Genomic DNA, 20,057 nt, shown 5'->3' with positions numbered 1-20,057 from the left:
TCAAATCAGAAACCAGCCAAAATAGAGACTTAACATTTGAACATCTGGCTAATATTGGTGCAAGTGCCGAGCTCATCAGATCAATTACACTAGAGTATAATCAGTTTGGAAACGTCCATTGATCCCGTTTAGGAAAGATGACATCTCAAAAAATGTGGACATTAAAAAAACAAGTGGGGAGTTCAACAGGATTCATATTTCATCTCAAGCTGCAGCCTAATGAACAGAGGATGAATATTTATGAGTAAGGAAACAAAAATGAACCATGTCAGAGGTTTACCTTCATCTCAGTGTTGTATCTTCAAACAAAAATCCAAAACCAAACATGAGTTTTAACCACAAAACTTTATTAACAACCAGTAATGTAAGTCCAGATTTAGCGTTTTCCTCCAACGCGGGGTGCGCTGACCTTCATGGGCTTGGCGATCTTGGGTTTCTGTGCCGTCTTGGCCGAGGTCTAGAAAATAAGAAAGGCGTTCAAACTCAGGCCAAATCCTAAATCCTCCTGCAGTAAACCTCAAACCTACATCTAGATCATTGAGTAATGAAGCTTGGCTACATTTCACATTTCTCACCTTTGCACTTGGCGCAGCGGGCTTCTTGGCTGCCTGCTTTGCCTTCTTGGCCTCCTTGGCAGCTCTAAAATGAGAAGGAAGGTTTGAACAGCTGCTGCTGGACAATTTGGTTCTTTATAATGTCATCTTTAAGTGATGACAGCATTGTTGTGATCTGGTAATGTTTAAACGATCAGTCATATCAGTTAGTGAAATACTGAAGAGCCAAAAAAAAAAAAAAAAAGGCGTAGATACTCCCGTTTGGCTGTTTCACATCAAGTTAATTTTTTGACATTTAGAAGTTTTGTAACTCCTGTCAAAGATGTACATAAATTGAAATACACACGGTTCACATTCTTCAAAGCTTCATCTTAACAAAATATATAAAGAGAATGGCAATCCTAGAGTGAGGAAGTCTTTATAAGAATTATTTATTTAAGTGGGGTTTAGTCATGTTAAGATTTATGAACAGTAGAGAACCTTAGTGTCCTCACTTTGATAACACAAAGAAACAGTCCGTTACAGACTGCAACCCAAAAGGATACTTTTTTTGTCCCATGTCCAATCTCTAAAACATCTTAGTAAACACGCAAATATTTCTAAATCTTTAAACCCTGTTTCATTTTGATTAGATGGTTAACAGAAAAGAAATTAATACAGTAGTTACTTTTGTTCAGGGCACTTCTACAAGCAGATAGCTCTAAGAATTATTTAACTTCTTTAAATACCGTTTCCTGAAGACATATTCCAAACCACAACCATATGGAGTTCAGAACATCTCAAAACTTTAATCATAGCTCCGTCTTCTTACCTGATGGCCTGCTCCCTCTGGGCCTTACGGACCTCGGGTTTCTGGTTCCTCTTGGCCAGAATTTCGGCCAAGGAGGCCCCAGTGATGGCCCTCTGGAACTTCACTGCGCGACGGGTACGCTTCTTTGACACCTCTTCCTGTAAAGGCAGACAAGACATTTATTAAAATCCTGCAGACTGTCTTACAAGATACTTCTGAAGACACAAACAGGCCCAACACCCATGTTTAAGCCAAGAGAAATAGCAGCATTATTCCTTAGGTATTGTGTTATTGTTAATAAAGCTTTAATCTTCCAAAGCAGACAGGAATGCAGACAGGAATAATCAAACAGCTGTTGCTGTATTTAAGTTGACTGGATATTCAGCATCATCAGGCGATTTAAATAAGTCGATATGAGCTTTGACTGACAAAGAGTTTTGTCTCACCATCAATACTAAGAAAAATATCAACATTTAACCAGGCACTGAACAAGTGCTTGATGTGCTACAGGCTATTAATAACTACAAGCACAAAAGGTAGATTACTAGTCTTAAAAAAAAAAAAAAAACTAAACTACTCTCCACTTGACAAAGCAAACCCTTACTTTAACATTACACACCGTGCAGTGTGCCAATAACACTCGCCACCACTAGACGATATATGAGCCGTTATGTGTAAATGAAGTTTTTGTTGGAGACTTTGGAGGCTGGTCGATGATGAGACGTCTGAGAAGACCTCAAAGACCAGTACTATGATCCCCGATTGCTCTATGGCTGCAGGTGCGGCGTGAGCGCTGTGGCCAGGACTGCAAAACGCAGCCTGGCCACACCACATAACACAGACCTGCACTGTGCACACCATTCACCCACAGCCAAAAAGATGTTCCATCAACTTCACGCACCTTCAAAAGCCTTTTTAAAGGTCACAGTTAGTAAAATGTAAGGAAAGAAATTGTAGCAATACATCATTAAGTGCTACAGTGCATAACTTCAGAGGCATATACAGGAATATATGTGAAGTTCAACCGTTTTTTTTCCTGGTTGAAATGTACAACTAACATTAAAGAAATTTTTGTGCAAAGACATTTCTGCCTGAAAAACGTAGAAAAACAGTGCAGTGTTTAGTCACCATTTTAGCCAAATGTATTCCCTCTTTGCAATGTTTGGTTCATATGTTTAACTTATTAGATTCCAAGCAATCTGAAAATGTTTTGCTGAAAGTTTTAAAAGCAGAAAAATAACTTTCCTCCCTAAAGGACATTCTGTCCGTAAAAGTGGCGATGTTGTGATTAAATTGGTGTTCCCATGAAAAACTGTCATTAATCCCAGACATTTGTTCTTTTAAACAATAGAAACAATTAATTTGTTAATTACCACTTGCAAAAGAAGCATCCCCCTCCCCTCAAAAAAAGGCTACAGGCAGAAAGCAGGCACTTATATTTAACGTTTGGTGACAGATGTTGGCAAGTCTCATCATCTGCACATCTCTGGTGATGTTTTACAAAGAAATTACTTGCAACGTCTTCTAAATGTTTTTTTCTTCTTTTTTTTCCCAGCATTTATTTCCCACTTTCTACGCAGATAAATGAGATCTCAACTGAATTCATCCTCAGGGACGTGGAAATGTACATATGCAATTTTGTGGCGGTAAAGGAGGTGTTGGGGCAGTGCAGCTTTCTAGAACACTTAAGGTCCAACTGCGCAAGTCAGCTTATATAAGTTGTCATTGTGACAATATATAAACACAAACTCAAAAGTGAAGATTTTCTACATCAACCCAAATCAGTTTGTGTTTGTAAGCACTGGTACTTACAGACTGGCCCTTCTTGTGCTTGCGTCTGTACAGCACAGTCCAGTTGATCTGTCTGGGGTTCCTCTTAGATAGAAAGGCAGACTCGCACTTGGCGTTCAAAAACTGGAACACCTAACAAAAACAAAACAATTGCTATAATTTTAGTTTGTGTGCTAGAAATCTGACATTTACTAGTTCAATAAACATGCTGATATATTATACCCATCAATAATAAGGACATAAATACTATTATAAGTCACAATTTATATAATTACAATGAATAACGATACTACACTGTTAAGATGCACAATGCTGACAAGTTTATTATTCAACACACTAACCTATCAAGATGTATCAAGATGATTAATAAAAAATGCCTGCTAAAACATATGTACACGTAGGATATGCGTGACTTTAACATTATCTGACTTCAAAAATACATACTTTTCTCTTGGTAAGAACCTAATGTCGGTACAAACCTAAGTTTTACATTAACTTATATGTTCTTGCTAGAACATGATGACGCTGGAAGCTAATGTTAGCAAAGTAAAGAGCTTTCAATAGGACCAATAGTACCTATTACACAGACTTAAACTAACACATAACCAACAAGCCATTCATTTTAAACCAAGAAGGCGTTTACCCCGCAAAACAGCTACATTTGCAATGGGAAAATGCCAAAATACAATGTGAAATTGTTACCTTTCCGTCTATCCTGGCGTATCGGCGGCCATGGCCGGGGTATATTTTATACCCACTAAAACTGCACAACTCGACCCTGTAACCAACAAATATAACACATCACCGATAGAAGAGTGAACATTATATCAGTTTTTGCTAGAAGCATCTTAACAATGTTTATTAAAGAGTTCAGATTGCTTTTGATTATATTCGGTACACTCACTTCATGATGGCTACGAGAGGGCTCAAAACCGGAAAGAAAGATACCGGAAGCGGAAACTGATTTAAGGTTATTTATTTGACATTTAATATACAAAAAAAGTGAACGTTTTCTAGAAGTTAGTCGTATGCTTGCTTTTATATGTTTTAATATATTACATTTAAAGTCATTTTTGGGTCACATCTATATCTTGGCTAAACATTACAATTTGACGTCATAACTTGACCGTTGCTGGAAAAGCAGATATTTTTTTTATTAACGAAAATATAAATAAAACAAATATAAAATTCTTCTTAAAAATACTAAGTAGTTTCTTTCAGCATTGTTATTAATCTCTTTTCTTTATTTTTTAATCAAAATATAGTTGGCGGGACGAGCGTACAACCGCGGACAATCAATGAGCTGTAGTCCTATCGGGGGTGTATTGTAAAGCACCCTTATGAAAGAGAAAGGCACGTAGAACTACGTTTCCCATAAAGCCCTCCGTGCCGCAGTTTGGCAACCTAAAGATGCTTCTTGTCTTTCCCACTGTAGCTGTTAGCTAAAGCTTAGCCTTGTCGTGAGCCGATAGGATGGGTGTATCAGACGTAAAGTGTGATACAAATGCTGGTAAGTGGATAAATTGTAGTTTTTCGTAGAGAAACAGATAAATTGGGGGGTTTAATAGAAGACGCCGCGTTGGGCGCATCAGATGACACCCGTTAGCAACCTAACGTTATCAGTACATAGAAACACCCAGAGTCAGTTACTCTAAATTAGACAAGAAGTTTACACGTTTCATGTTTTGTTTTGCTTATTTCGGAATCAAATCAATGCATATTATGTATAGGTATGTTGTACGTGTTGTAGGAGAAATATTTGTTAGGATGGTATTTTCTTTCTGCCCTTGTTTTGTCCTCTTGATGGAATTGCATCGACTGTTAAGCTCAGATAAGCTTTTAAACATTTAAGTCTCAATACATTTGTCAGTCAAACTCGTTGCTTTTGTTTTAAAATGAAAGCCTTGTGTCTGCTGCAGTCATATAAAGTAATGAAATAATATTTGTGTGTGGCTTTTCTGACTGCTGTCCTCATCCTTAATTCCCCCCCCCCCTCTCCGCCCCAGTTCCTGTGGTTGATCTTTCAGCTCGCAGTATGCAGAAGCTGGATCCCAGTTTCACATGCTCCGAGGACACCCACACCCTCATCTTGGACCGTAACAACATCATGAAGCTGGATCACCTGGAACGTTGCCCAAGCCTTCAGCAGGTAGTGTTGGGAAAGACACACAGCACTCACAAGCAGGACTCTCAAGAATAAAACTTGATGGAGTATTTTCCAGTTTGCCCTCTATCCCGCTGTCTAAAATATCCCTCCATCCATTGAAAATATTTGCCTTACCGTACATTCATAATGAAGTTTTGTACTTAACCTTAAAATTGGCTAAATAAAAGGAAAGTATGCCACTCTGACTAGAAAAATGTGTAGAACTCGTGGGTTTCATACCCTCTAAACATTTGCTTTTATCTCTGTTTTGATGTCTAATTTGAACTCATTATTTTCTACTAATTAGCTGTCTGTAGCCAATAACCGATTGGTGAGAATGATGGGGGTCTCCCAACTCAGAGAGCTGAGAGTCCTCAATCTTCCCAATAATAGTATTGGCTACATTGAAGGGCTGCGAGATCTGTCCCATCTGACATGGCTCAACCTGTCAGGAAACAACATTAAGGTACGGAAATATTTGACTATGTTGTAATTAATATGGTTGTATATTTATCTAATGTGTCAGATGATAAATCTTCAACAGTCTCCTCTATCCATCAAAGGTCATTGAGCAACTGAACAGCTGTGTGTCTCTCCAGCACTTGGATCTTTCTGATAATAACATATCTGCCATAGGGGATCTGACTAAACTAGAGGCATTAAAGGTAAGTCTTAATGTTTACTTAAACAAAAAATCCACTAAGAAACACTTTAATGATTCTTGTGTTTAGAGGGTGTTTTTTTTGTAAATTTGATAAATTTTCTGTCCACTTTTGCAGACGCTGCTGCTCCATGGAAACAGCATTACAACGCTCCGCACTGTTCCTGCTCATCTTCCTGCCCATTTATCCATTCTCTCCCTGGCAGAAAATGAGATAAGGGATCTTAATGAAGTAATTATTTACCATTTCATTCTGTCATGACTAGGACCCTAACTGAAATATGACTTGCTACAATAACACATTTAGCTGAATGATAAATTGTCTCAGACGTTATTGTGATAAATCATGATATTGTTGTTTTGAGACCATTTTTCAAATAATATAATGATAGTGACATAAAAATGTGAGAAAAACATCCTCAAAGATCAATACACTTGAAATTCTAATGAGTATTTGACACTGGAACTCGTAGACATAAAAAAAAAAGTCCCAAATTAAACAAAGTATGAAGTTTCTGTGAAGAAGCTTTTTTTTTTTTTTTTTTTAAAGAGCTAGTTGAGACCAATGAACCACGCAGAAAACTTCTGTCATCCAGTTTTTGGTTAGAAATGGGGAGAAAAATGATAAAACATGGAGATATAAATTATGAGCTTATTTAAAATTATTATATGATTAATTGATTTATCATTTATTGCAACTGGCCTAACTGAAACACACAAATATCGTTTATCAGTGACAGTATTGAGTGTTGTTGTTCAGGTGTCATACCTGGCCCCTCTTCATGAACTGGAGCAGCTGTCCATCATGTGCAACCCCTGCGTCATGGCGACTCCCTCGTTGCCGGGTTTCGATTATCGACCGTACATCATGAGTTGGTGCCTGAACCTGAAGGTCCTTGATGGCTACATCGTGACGCAAAAAGAAGGGTGAGCCCGTTTGCCACACTGCTACAGTTTACTTGTGAAGCTTTGTCAAAACATTTGACTCTAATTTGTCTTTTCTTTATCTGCTGATGACAACAGTCTCAAAGCAGAGTGGCTCTACAGTCAGGGGAAAGGTCGCTCATATCGACCTGGGCAGCATGTTCAGCTGGTTCAGTACCTGGCCACTGTTTGCCCTCTGACAGCATCACCTGCCCTGGAGACGGCGGAAGATGCCAAACTGGAGAAGATCCTCAGTAAACAGAGGTTTTAGTGTGAATGTTGTGTTGCCTAACGCAAGCATGAAATGGTTATTCCCACCCGCTTTTATAATATATAATTACCTCGAATTCACTCATTTTGCGTCAGATTCCACCAAAGGCAGCTGTTGGAGGAGACACGCGGAGACTGTCCCAGTCCTCCTCGTCCAACTCAGCTAGACATTGAAAGCCACAGCCCTTCACACGCAGCTTCACAGAGCGGAGACGAAGTGATGAAAAACATCCCCACGCCTGCTCTAGCTGCTGCTCCGTCTGTCCAGGAGAAAGGTGAGAAGACTGCTTTATCAATTGTTCATGAATCTAAAATCAAGGCCTTAAAATATCTTAAATTCATTATAGAACATGTATGTTGGCCTTAATCAAAGGTCTTAAATGTTGTTGTGGTGGGACTATTTAATCTGTAGATGTTCTATGAGGCAAAAGTTAGAGTTTTGCCTTTTACTTAGGTTGGTTAAAGCTTCCAGTAACAAGCTGCTAATAGTTGCTAGCAAGCAAACAAACAAGTCATTAGCAGTTAGCAAATGGCTCATTAGCAGCTGGCTTATGTTACATGAGAAGCACAAACCTGCTGCTAAGAGCAAACCCCAAAAATGTTTCAGTTTTTGTCCCCTGCATTTCTTTTGTACGTCTTAAAAAGTCTTAGATTTGAGTTGGTGGAACCTGCAGAAACCCTTTATTTTCCCCTTCTGCTTTCCTACAGAGCCAGTCGTGCAGTTTAACACGTGGGTAAGTTGTGATGCATCTCATGCGTCGCTGCCAGTCGTTCGCAGCCCGAGGATTACAGGGGAGCAAATTTTTTTGGAAGACGTGCAAACTGACGAGGATAAGATCAACAGCAGCTTGCTTTCCTCTGAGTCCACTTTCCTCCCCTTCACGTCTGACCTGGACCCACAAACGGCCCACACCGACAGCGAAGACGAGACGGAGACGTTTGAGCCCGATTCTCTGGCTCCAAAGCGACCATCGCAATCCAGAAATCCCAACCCTAGCAAGACCAATGAGTCGTCTCCGACGGAGAAGAACCAGAGGAAAACTGGTGGAGGGAATATCACATCTGTTGCCACGACAACAGCTGCATCCAAGGCAAGAGTTGCCATGCCCAAAGATCCCACAGAGATGCCCTTTGGCTTTGGGGAAGCAGAAAGTAAAGATGCTGCAAAGCCTTCACAAGTGAGCACGTCTGGCGATAAATTAAATCTGCTGCAGGCGAAGGAGGCGGCGGTTAGAATCCAGTCCTGGTGGCGAGGACACTACGTTCGATGTTTTCATCCCGCAGCCAAAGAGGTGCGCAGCGAAATCCGTCTGCGCCGAATGCAAGAACACATCCTCTTCCTGTCTGATAAGCTGGAAACGTAAGTTTCTTATCAACAGTGCTTATATAACAGCGTTAACAGATTTCAGTAAGAGGAAGAAAAAAAAAATCTGGTACGTTTTACTTTTGGTTGTGTTTTAGCACATGTCAGAAACGAGACGTAAAGGTTGAATCTGTTGTGTCGGCAGGATGGAGAAGCAGTATGAGGAGGAGAGGCTCCAAAGGCTGGTTCAGGAGGAGGCGGTGAAGTTTCTATGGAAAGAGGTTAATAATTATTATGTTTATGATTTATAAAAAACAATTTTGCCCATTGGCATGTAAATGGTCGACTCAAACCAAAAAAATTCTTCCTTTATATTTGTTATTTGTGCAAAATGGACAAAGTGTTCTGCTGAAACACTAGCAGAATACAGATCGATTTGACCAAGTTCATTCTTTGCTGCTTCTGACTCATTTTCTCGTCTGTCATTTTAGTTTGATGCCCATGTTACTGTAAGAATTCAGTTAACTGTTAAAAGTTTGGTACATTATTTATAACCTATCTCTGCATAGCACATCATGCTACGTTGGTTGTGTTTCTTGATCTTTCTGATCTGAGGCCTTCAAAAAATGTTTCCTTTCTGTCATTTTCTTCATGCACTAGTCTGTGTTGATAACATTAATCCCAATAAAATCCACTGAAGTTTGTAATGTGACAAACTTTGAAAAATGTTTTTGTAGTTACTTTTTCACAGGAGCAGCTGTATCCTTTTGGGAACCATTTTTATGGGTACCAAAGTTCTTTAAGTTGTGTTTGCGATCAGTGGTGTGATTTTTTTTTTTTTTCAGAGACTCAGCCTGATATTTTTCCACTTGTTCCGTGTTCTTCACGTAGCTTCAGTCCATGCAGCAGTGGAAACAGTCGGTGGAGAACAAGCTTGCAGCCGTTGCACAGCCAGCTCCGATCTATTCTCCCGGGCTTTGCCACACAGTCCCTCCTGCCGCCTCAAGCGCCACCAACCCTCCCATCGCAGACGTCTCCTTCCCAGACTCTGGATTCCAGACGACCAACGAGCAGCAGGCGGCGCAGGAGGACAGCTTTCTGAGCAGCGGCACAGCCGACTCTCTGAAGACGGTTCGAGCGCTGAGCTCGGTTCGGAGCGGCTTCGCCGGCGTGGGCGACGGTGCGGACAGCGCAGACTGCAGCCTGTTGGACGAATACCTGTCCTCTGTACAGCAGAGGGAGGAGGAGGCCGAAGAGGCGAACAGCGACAAAACAGAAACGCCACAGACCTCCCCAAGCAGGACAGCTTCCACCAACACCCCCCCCATGCAGAAGGCAGAACAAAGCAGTCCAGAGCTGGCCTGAGATCCTTACCCAGAATGTGTGTTAGTAATTATTCTGCGTGGGACTCAGACATTTAGTTCCTTAATAAGACCTTGAGTAGGTCTATAAACTGCATACTTCTTGATTACAAATGAAGCTCAATTTTAACTCTCAGAAGAAGCTTGAAACTCTACCTTGCACTGAATGTAACTTAAGCTGTTTTGTACCATCTGTTCTGTTTACTACTGGACATTTAGTGCCATGAAAAGATGTTGGTTGAATGTAGCAACAGAATTTATAGCAGTTAATGTGTACAAAGTTCATCAGTAACTACTGCAAACATGATTAGAGGCTGACAGTTTTTTTTTTGACAGTTACACAATGTATATGTTGTATTTTTTATTTTTTTTTTTTGTTGTATTTTTGATCTGTTTACCAATGTAGACTTTGTCAGCTTTTGGTCTGATAAGTTTTAGCTGTTGTGCTATCTTCAAAAATGTAAATAAACACGTAGATATGCATTACTGGCACAGAAGATCAGCAGACTTCTGCCCGACTTGAATGACTCTCGCGTCTTTCTCATTTTGAAGACAAAAGTTTCCTTATGCTCGGCCCCTTTGCTCGGAAACCAATTAATTTGTATTCGCCTCCAAACTGGACTTGCACTTCCACAGTCGGTTCACAAGCCTTCAGACCAAAAACAATCTTGGAACAGTTCTGCCTGGTTCATTTGTTGATTTTTAGCTCAAGACGTGAATTATTGTGATTGTTTTGCAACTTTGTACCTAAAGACAGTCCTTATCTCCCTATTCTTAAACCGCGGCATCTTTGGAGCTTCATTTAAATAAAAACTGCAGTGGAGTACAGAAGTAGCTCCTAAAGGTAAGGATGGAATCCTATTTGGGGTCATGATTATGTCATTCTGGGGTCTTAAGGTCAGAAATTAATTTAAATAAAGCACCAAAAATGAGAATGCTTTTAGAAATTTTGTCAAGTGATAAAAACATGAATTAAAAATGGAAAAAAGAATATATTCATCAATATACTTGCTGTAGTGTTTATGTTGACATTGCGCTGCTCAGTGCTAGTATACTCAGCCAAGAATATGAGTCATGACCCTTTTCCAATTTTATTTTGTGGGTCAGAAGCTGGAAAGTTTGGCAACCTCTGAAGGTCTGGCTTCGCTGTGGACCCTCTTATGAAGATGAGCACACGTAGCTTTTATACTAAAAAAAAAAAAATTTAAACTGCATTCTAAATGAGCAAATAAACATGTCAAACCCTGACCACCAGGGGGCGCAAGTTAAGCCCAGCAGCCATCTTCAGCACCGTTAACGGTGATTCTGCCTCTCATGTTCGGATTTCTCTCTCTGGTCTCCTGGCCTTAATTTTTTATTTCCCCGTCGGTTCGATGTCATTCTAACATGTAAGTAAGATATCATTACATCATGACGATTTCGGTTCTAGGGTGCATCTTTCTTGTCTTGCCTGTTATAAATCTTCATATAAAGGCTTGTTTTTATTTATTAAATGTCATTTGCCAGGGTTTTTCGTATGTGAAGGTGTCTGTGCGCCCCGACATTGCACATTGTCATCTTTCTTCCGCTAAGATCATTTAAAAACAAAACTGTCGCTCAGTCTACACCATTGAGCTGGTTGTTTTTTTGTTATTTTGTTTTGCTCATTGCTTTGCTGATGTCTGCAAAGATTTTTTTTTGGGGGGGAGGGGGTGTGAAATACATAAATGCTACGTTTTTAAGAGCTGTATTCAAATCATATCGCCCTGCTGTACGTCAGAACAGCAACCCGATTCCTTTGGCTGTGCTGTTAGCAGCTGGAGTTCATCTTGGTCCTTTGTTATGGCTTTATCCAGGGCTGGACCTAAGATGATGCGGCATTTAAAACAAAAAACAAGACAATTCTTGTACCCCTTCTCACAAAACTTTCTATCCTGGATGTAAATTACACTATGTGTTTCATCTTTAAGAATTGTAGATAAAAACGAATTCAAAAAAGAATTACTTGGCTATCTGGAAAATAGAATTGCCTAACTTTGACTATAATGGGATGTTTTGATGAGTAGCTATTTTCTTAGCCACTTCCAAAGATAAATGCCATTAAAAAAATTTTAAAGAGGAGAAATGTTGTTCTTTGTTACCTTTATGTCAGGAAGAAAAGGATTCATACGTTGAAAGTTCACAGACAATCTGATCAACTTTCAAAAATATTTAAATATTTTCTTCTTGATTTGATCTTTCTCTGTCTGTCAGCCTAATTAAAAGGTTGGATTTTTTTTTCTTATTTTTATTTTAAATGATCGCTGTGAGATTGTGATTACATCATAAATAATTCACTTGTAAATTCAGTGGGAGTAACGTGTCCAGTCCAGAAATAATAATCCTACAAATTAATGTTTCCATAGTCTGGACTGATAATGGCTCCGTCTGATATTTTCTGCTCTCCCTCTCTGTGTACGTTTCACAGAGCTGATGAGTAAAATCATGCCATCATTGCTGTGGTGACGTGCAGAAGAAGAGCAGGCCCTGATCATGAGAGACAAAAAGGAGACACCATGTGCCGAAATCTGTCCAAGTATGCCTTGCTTTTCCTCTTTCTGTCGCTGTCAGGATTCATCTTCCTGCTGCGCAACATCCACACTCTGGAAGTAAGACAGGAAGTGGGCCACATGTGGGTTTTATAACTAAATGAGAGTGATGGGGGGGTTTTTTCCCCCATTTTAAAGCGGCAGTATGTTTTCTGTATCATACCGAACTGAAAAGACCTTATATTTATGCAGTTTGACTTTAATTGTGTTTCCTATTTAATGGAAACACTGCAATCGCGAATTTGTGTTTTTTCGACATTAGAGGAACATTGACAAAGTTTTGGGTACAATTGTAAAGGAAACTGAAAGTTTTAACAGATATAAGTGAAAAAATATTTATTTACAAAAGTTACATGCCGCAACTTTACGCAATGCTATAAACTATTAGGACTTTATTACTAAAAAGCATTTCCGGGCAAGTGAGACACATTGCCATATATGAAGAGGGATTTTCTCTTTATTTGTTTTATGCTACACACTACAACGAAATGTTTGCCACACTTAGTAAAAACTTACACTCTGTCAGTCCAGATTTGCATACACAAGATCAGCTAGATAAAGAATAACACAGCTGGTAACCGCACAAACACATTTCCCTTTTAGTTCAGATTTGACTTTAATTTTCTGTTCCTCCTCTCTAAATAGCCTCTGACCTTTATCCAGATCTGTGAAAAGTCTGAGACACTCTGCAGTGTTGTGAGTTAGTTTGGGGAGTACTTTTTTGTTTTTAAACTGCCTCGTCTGTGCAGATATACTAATCTACAGAATGAAGATGGGATTTTGTGTAACTGTTAAAATAATTTATTTATTTTTTGTAAAATATATCTTGTACCAAAGGTTTTCAAAAGTATTGCTGTGGGTTTGGGGAGGAACTTGCATTGATTTTAGTGATACCTAGACGAAATGTCAACTGCAATTACCCAATAAATATCCAGCATTGCTAAGTAATTGTGATTTATGGATGAAAAGCAACAGCCTAAAGAATACGTTTTGGTTAGTGTTTCATTAATTACGGTACAAAAGCAACTCCAAACAGGTGAGGTTTTAGTCTGGATTCAAAGGAACTCAGTGTTTCGGCTGTTTTCCAGTTTTCCGGAAGTTTGTTCCAGAGTTGTGGTGCACAGAATCTGAATGCTGATAAATATTTTTCGACTTTGCTCAAATAGCAAATTACTAATAAGTTTTGCTGTAATAACAAATTACTCCACCAAAGCTCACTTCTCCTAGCACACAAACAGTTAGCTCTTCTGAAAGTCCCAATATCACCGGAGTAACGGCTCAAAGCTGCCAGATTACTCAAACCAACTGTTATGGATTCTGTGTTTTCCTCTATCGCTCTTTTATCCTCTTCAGTCCGTTTACACGCACACACCGCAGCTTACATAACCATGCTTATACGTAAACAGACTGAAACTGATTAGACTACCCTTTAGGGAGGGAACAGATTGCAGAGAAAAATAAAAAGCTAAACTTGCTACAATCTTTGCCTTACTTGGTGTGGCCCCAACGCTGGACGGTGAATGTAACTCTGGTCGGAGTTGCATTCACCAGTGATGATTTTTTTGGCATTAAAGCCTGTTTTTTATATCTAACCAAATCTCATTATTTCTGGTCAGATCCTGAAACTGGTTGACAAACCTGGGTGGTGCACAGAGACAGAAATGACTGAACTCCAACACAACAAATAACATTTAACCCCTCGGCGATTGATGGCCAACTTTCCCCACATTAGCCTGGACTTCCTGCGCACTTCTACATTACCATAACTGAGTTACTAATTTATATTTATCGGTTTAACAAACAGATATGAGAACAACGACAAGCGTCATAACTACAGCCGGTTACAGCGCTGAATTGCTGCTGGCTTGCTGAGTCAGCAGTACTCCTCCAACACATCATGTTGGCATGGCAAAATTAAAGGGGTGTAGCTCTGACTCTTAACTCAGCCTTCATCTGCTGGGGATTTTCCCAGCCCTGAGTCTCACGAGGCTCTCCAAATGTATTCAGTGCTTTAAATACAAGTCAAGTTGTTGCTCATTATCCTCAGCTTGCTTGTCAATAATCATATTTCTCAGATCTGATGGACACTTTAAGGTGATACTCATGTACTCCGCAGAACAGCTGCTGCTGCCTTTGCTTTATACTCCATGACACAACCCCGTCTTACCCATACTAGCTAGGCAATTGTTAGCGGTTACAAGGTTATAATTACCTTCTGAGGAGGACGATCGGTGGGTCAGCTGGAACGGCCCAGCTCACCTCAAGACTTTTCAGTTGATCATAATCAGTTCAGATCAAGGAATGAACAAATAATCCGCAATTGGCTAAAGAACCCTTGTTGCAGAAAAACTGGTCTTACCTTTTACAATATTATAATTTCTGCAGAGAAATTGCAATTGGCAAAAGTCAATATTGATTTCAGCAAATAATACAAGTCTACAGGGCAGCTGGCTGTGTGTAACACTCAACTGTCTTCTTCTTTTTTAGAGTTGGAACTGCCACGCAATCTCAGCCTTTTACCAGTTTCAGACCAGGATCCACTCGTCTCTCGTGTCAGTGAACCTCCCAACGTACAATCAGAACCTCACCTTCTGTGCCCATCTGGGCCAGAAACCGTCTCCTGAGGATAAACTTGAAGAGCACTACTTGCTGGATTCAATAGAGTGGCCTGGCCCTCCAGCTCGCTTTGCTCCACCCAGCCTACGCCAGACAAGCGACCCTGTCCACAGTCTCTTCACCATCCTTCCCAATAAGGAAAGAAGAGAGTGGCGCATCGGGGACCAGCTGGAGGCTCTGGTCCAAATGCACGACTATCAGGGTCGCCCTAAGCATTATGGCGGGGACTTCCTCCTTGCCAGGCTGCATTCTCCAGAGCTCGGAGCGGGTGTAGCTGGGATGGTGGTCGACCACAGGAATGGAATTTATTCTGCTGTGTTCCCGCTGCTCTGGGTGGGATCCGCCCATGTCGAGATAACGCTTGTGCACTCCAGCGAGGCGGTCGCTGTGCTGAAACACTTGAGGGAGCATCGGCCCGATCGGGTTTTCTTCAAGAGCCTGTTCCGCTTGGGCTTCTTGTCAGAAACGACAGTGTGCAACATGTGCTTACCCTCCGACCAGCATTCTCTGTGCAACTATACAGACCTCTACACGGGCGAACCCTGGTACTGCTACAAACCCAAGATACTCGGCTGTGACACCAGAATCAACCATGCCAAAGGGGGATATTTAAAACACCTCCTGACCAACAAGGAGGCTCTGCTCTTCCAGAGGTCTGTCGTGTTTTATGGGTAAACAAGTCATACTGGGTTCCTCCACAATCTGGGCAATTCTGGGAATCAAGTGTTTTCCATGTCAGGAATATACGTGTAAAGGATGAGAACGAACTCAATCCATTCATCCATCCATACATCCATACATCCGCTACCAATCAACCCAATCATTTAGTATGATGTACACTCTCTATCAATACTGTAATCTGCATTTGTAAACAGCAAGCACTTTAGTAACTTTAGCTCGAGGACTGTTTTCTACAATCTTGTTTACTAAAAGATTAACATTTGTTGTCACTTGACTTTCACTCTAATTTGCTTTAAATAATATTTCGCTGTCATTTTCCCAGTGGTGTAAACATCAAAGTTCAAATACACGCCTCAGGAAAAGACAGAATCAATGTGCTGCCACCTGAAGGTAAAGTTTATACTTCTTTGTCCAGCATTTCAGTGTCTGTGTATTTTGTGGATTTTTTTTTTTTTCTCCCTGTGCAGCAGATGATGTTGAGAAGGAAAACAGCTCTGAAAGAACAGAGCCGGTTAAGCCCAAGCCTTCTGGATATTATTTCAAAGACTCGTGGAGGCCGTTAGGAGGGACCGTCATGCGTCACTTCAATGAATCGGCTGTAATCACTCAGTGTTTGAGGAACAAGGTGATCAACATGTACGGAGACTCGACCGTTCGACAGTGGTTCGAGTACCTCATTACTTTGGTCCCAGGTGAGTCGTCATTTGTTCTCACCTTGTTTTATTTATTTACTTTCACATATCCAGTGTTGCCCCTAAAGCAGCTTTCATTTATTCCCAGAAATGAAGGAGATAAATCTACACAGTCCCAAAAATGTGGGGCCCTTCATGGCCGTGGACACAACCCATAACATTCTGTTAAAGTACCGCTGCCATGGCCCGCCAATCCGCTTTTCCACCGTCCTGTCCAGCGAGCTGCGCTACGTTTTTAATGAACTGGACGGCCTCTCCGGAGGCCCCAACACCGTGGTGGTCCTCAGCATCTGGGCCCACTTCAGCACCTTCCCCGTGGAGGTGTACATCCGGCGCCTCCGGCACATTCGGCGGGCGCTGTTGAGGTTGCTGGGCCGGGCACCGGAGACGCTGGTGGTGATCCGGTCGGCCAATCTCCAAGCCCTGGATGCGGAGGTGAGCCTGTACAACAGCGACTGGTACTCCCTGCAGCTGGACACGGTGCTTAAGGCCATGTTCAGAGGCATGGATGTTCTCATGGTGGACGCCTGGGAAATGAGTTTGGCTCATCACCTCCCTCACGCCCTCCATCCTCCTCGGGCCATCGTGCAGAACATGATAGACATGCTTCTGTCTTATGTCTGCCCAGTGACAAAGTCAAGGACAAAGTAGAAGCTGCGACGTCTGGTGAAGATATCTGTTTGTCGAAGGGGATGGGAATCCATCTGTCAACTGTATGGATCTGAACAGCTTTTCTTCTGTTCTGCTTCTCAGAGCCACCCTCCCAAATTTTAGCGAATGGTTTTATATTTATTGTGTTTTGCATTATTCCAGAAATGCCAAAGACTCTGGCAGAATCATTTCTTCTCCATTGGTGGCACCAAAGTGAACGTGTGTGTGCATGTCGAGTATACCCGGTTCTTCACGCCTCTTTACTCACAACAGGCTGAGGCAGGAAAAACATCTTTTGGGGCCAATGTAAGAGAGGCTTTCGTCTTCTTTTTGGTTAGCAGACATTTTGTTTTGCCTGAGAACTTTTCTATTTTTGCCTTTTACATGACATAATTAGTCACAAGAGCTTCTTGTGACTAATTATGTCACTAGACAGTGCCTCAAATGGTTTTGTTTTTCCTTTTATATTTGGCTACTCCTCCCAAGTGCTTAGGAACTCTTTTCACCGCTGACAGATGTCAGCAGCAGCTTTGGATAGATGTTTTTCCTAGCAGAAAACTGCTTTACGCATTCACTGAGTTTTTTTGACATATTATTTTTAGCATTTAGGTGTGACAAACGAGGAGAATCAAAAGAAATCTGCAAGACAAGCAAATACTTTCTCACAGCAATGTCGATGTTTATTCTGTGGTGGCGATCAATTATATCCACCTTTAGACTCCATGTGTTCCTCCTGTTTTTCACAGGGAAATTGTTTGTCTGAAGGAACTGAGCCTTACAAATCATTGCATTTTTCAGTAAGTTAGCTGAAAAATATTATAAAACAAGCTTTTTTTTTAGTGTAACATGTTTACAAGCATATTAACTATCACTATGTTTACTTTAATAGTGTTTCATTCCTCAGTATGAGAAAATGTAAAGTGAATCAAATGTTTTTACAGATTTCTGATCAAAAATTTGCCTCAAGAGGATGTTAGAATGTGTTACAGTTAGTTTCATCATTGAATATTGATTTAAGTGAGAAATAATCATTGCTGGCTCGTGTTGGAATACATGAAAACCTATGGAATATTTCTGAAGTGATTTCTAGGTGAGGATAATTATCTAGAATATTTTATTTAAAAAAATGTGAAACTCTATGAGCTATCAGTATTTAAAAAAAATATAACGAGAATACATGCACTTTTAAATAGAAACTTTTACTTATCTTGTAATTTAGTACATGGAATAACCAAGGCTACTCTATTTTTTGGGGATTTGGGTGATTTTTAATTCTGTGGCATCTCACCTCTTAAAGATATCAAAAATACCACATGTGCCACTAGATACATACAAGCCAAATCTACCTGCAAAGACCCATTAATGTTACTTAATCTCTTGCTAACCTATGCTGACACTTTGTCTGCACCGATGAAGATGAACTCTCCTCGGCATGCAGAATGCTTGGAGTGGCTGACACATTAGGAGAGTCGGACCTAGTTTTAAACTCATTCTGCTAATTATTTAGCCATTTGGGGGACATGAAGACCATCTAGAGTATTAAACCAAAATCAGCCCAAGATGGTCAAAGAAATGGAAACAAAGCTTACTCTGTTTGCTCTTATGCAGGCTTATGCTGTAGATTTTGCAATCTTCATCAATAAAAACATTTTCACATTTTGTCAAATGCAACATAATTAACTAATTGAGTTCAATTTTTCCACTCACATTTAATACTCACATTTAACAAGCAGACACGCTTCCACTTTAATCAAAGATTAAATGATATTTAAGCTTCTAAATCAGTGTTTCTTAACCCTGCTCCTCATCGCCCCCCCTGCTCTGCATGTTTTAGATGAGCCTCTATTCCAGAGCAGCTGATTCAAATGAATGCATGACCATCAAGTGCTGCAGAAGCCTGTTAATCACCCAGAGATACAATTCATGTGTGTGGCAGAAGGGAAATACCTAAAACATGCAGGACAGGGGGGCGGTGAGGACCAGGGTTGAGAAACATCGTTCTAGAGGCCATTAGCGTTTAGCATTAGCCCTTACTTAGCTAATGGCTTCTTTTATCCCATTGAAGAAGCTAATTAATTATTTAACGGGATAAATTGATTGGGATAAATCCTTGATAATTGCTCGTAATGATGAGTTACAATGAGTAGTGGACAGCAAGTAGCTTTTTCTCTACTTACTTTTAAAACTCTTCGACATGGAGTGCAGGCAGGATCACATTATTTACTGTAAGCAGGTGTTTTAGAGTCAGGAAAAGATGTTTACTGACCAACGTTATGGTAGCGACGGCAGCTGGAGTTGGCCCTCAATCACTTGGTCACCAGTTCGATGTCTGATTCTGTCGTTTTGTCCTTGGGCAAGTCACTACACCCACCGGTTAGTGATCGGAAGGGCAGATGGCACAACATAGCAGCCTCGCTTCTGTCAGGCCGCTGCAGGGTAGCTGTGGTAGTAGCTTACCATCAGTATGCATGAATGGAAATGACTGATCTCATTGTTAAGCATCTTTGAGAGACCTGGAAATCTCTACACAAGTCTGATTTTATTTCTTACTTCCTCTTAGGAAATCAAGTTATTTGAGCATCAACATAATGTTTTATCCTAAGAACTTTAAATAATGTTTCGTGCAAATCTGATTTTTTACATATAAGCTTACCAAGACTGTTAATTTCCCCTTATAGTTGCTTATCATTTTTGAAATAAAGAATTTTATATTTTACTTTTACTACGTGATTATTTTCTCGTTTTTGCAAAATGTACCAATATAACCTGCTGCTATTGGTATTCTTCAAAGATTTAAGGAACTTCAAATGAAAACAAATTGTTTTTGGGACAGATTGTTGGTAATAAACCTGAAAAGACTTAATGCAAGACTGGTTCTTTGGCAAGCAGCAAAAGAAAGTATGGGCAACCCCACCGGAGCAAAACGCAATTATGCAAACAGCTTTTACAAGACAAGCTCGAAACATAAAATAAATGTTTTTTTGTTGTTGTTATATTAATCAACACCTGGTCACTTGCAGCTTTTGGTACAGGTTTGTGCAACAAACTAC

General features: G+C 40.3%; 3 protein-coding genes and 1 non-coding gene across 6 annotated transcripts; 2 read left to right on the top strand and 2 right to left on the bottom strand.

Annotated features, from left to right (window-relative positions):
- Positions 1–326: 326 nt before the first annotated feature.
- Positions 327–4,113, bottom strand: rpl24 (ribosomal protein L24). The gene is made up of 6 exons (XM_014999320.2): positions 4,040–4,113; positions 3,838–3,913; positions 3,157–3,267; positions 1,366–1,502; positions 576–639; positions 327–457 (listed from the first exon to the last, which is right to left on the bottom strand). The coding sequence occupies exons 1-6, from the start codon at positions 4,042–4,044 to the stop codon at positions 377–379; spliced, it is 474 nt and encodes a 157-aa protein (XP_014854806.1). The 5' UTR covers positions 4,045–4,113; the 3' UTR covers positions 327–376.
- On the bottom strand, positions 2,030–2,210 carry LOC148160860 (small nucleolar RNA SNORA23). The gene has a single exon (XR_015762425.1). It is a non-coding gene; the product is annotated as a small nucleolar RNA SNORA23 (small nucleolar RNA).
- Positions 4,114–4,506: 393 nt separating the features above from the next.
- cep97 (centrosomal protein 97) lies at positions 4,507–10,297 on the top strand. Of its 2 annotated transcripts, none has more exons than XM_014999315.2 (11): positions 4,507–4,645; positions 5,142–5,284; positions 5,589–5,747; positions 5,845–5,946; positions 6,061–6,174; positions 6,703–6,869; positions 6,966–7,130; positions 7,233–7,411; positions 7,845–8,496; positions 8,645–8,720; positions 9,331–10,297. In XM_014999315.2, the coding sequence occupies exons 1-11, from the start codon at positions 4,609–4,611 to the stop codon at positions 9,802–9,804; spliced, it is 2,268 nt and encodes a 755-aa protein (XP_014854801.2). In that variant the 5' UTR covers positions 4,507–4,608; the 3' UTR covers positions 9,805–10,297. The 2 variants fall into 2 exon arrangements, with proteins under 2 accessions (XP_014854801.2, XP_014854800.2); XM_014999314.2 differs by having other exon boundaries at positions 9,285–10,297.
- Positions 10,298–10,448: 151 nt separating this feature from the next.
- nxpe3 (neurexophilin and PC-esterase domain family, member 3) lies at positions 10,449–19,870 on the top strand. 2 transcript variants are annotated; one of them, XM_014999318.2, is made up of 6 exons: positions 10,449–11,188; positions 12,247–12,427; positions 14,855–15,636; positions 15,987–16,054; positions 16,132–16,356; positions 16,445–19,870. In XM_014999318.2, exons 2-6 carry the CDS (start codon positions 12,335–12,337, stop codon positions 17,005–17,007), a joined length of 1,731 nt encoding a protein of 576 aa, XP_014854804.2. In that variant the 5' UTR covers positions 10,449–11,188; positions 12,247–12,334; the 3' UTR covers positions 17,008–19,870. The 2 variants fall into 2 exon arrangements, with proteins under 2 accessions (XP_014854804.2, XP_087872062.1); XM_088015936.1 differs by lacking the exon at positions 10,449–11,188 and having other exon boundaries at positions 11,226–12,427.
- The last annotated feature ends 187 nt before the right edge of the window (positions 19,871–20,057 follow it).

The sequence above is a fragment of the Poecilia mexicana genome, unplaced genomic scaffold, assembly GCF_051168715.1.
Source record: "Poecilia mexicana isolate PSO_F unplaced genomic scaffold, ASM5116871v1 scaffold_2, whole genome shotgun sequence".
Classification (NCBI taxonomy): domain Eukaryota; kingdom Metazoa; phylum Chordata; class Actinopteri; order Cyprinodontiformes; family Poeciliidae; genus Poecilia; species Poecilia mexicana.
The sequence above is the reverse complement of the archived record's forward strand: the minus strand, read 5'-3'. Positions and strand labels throughout refer to the sequence as shown.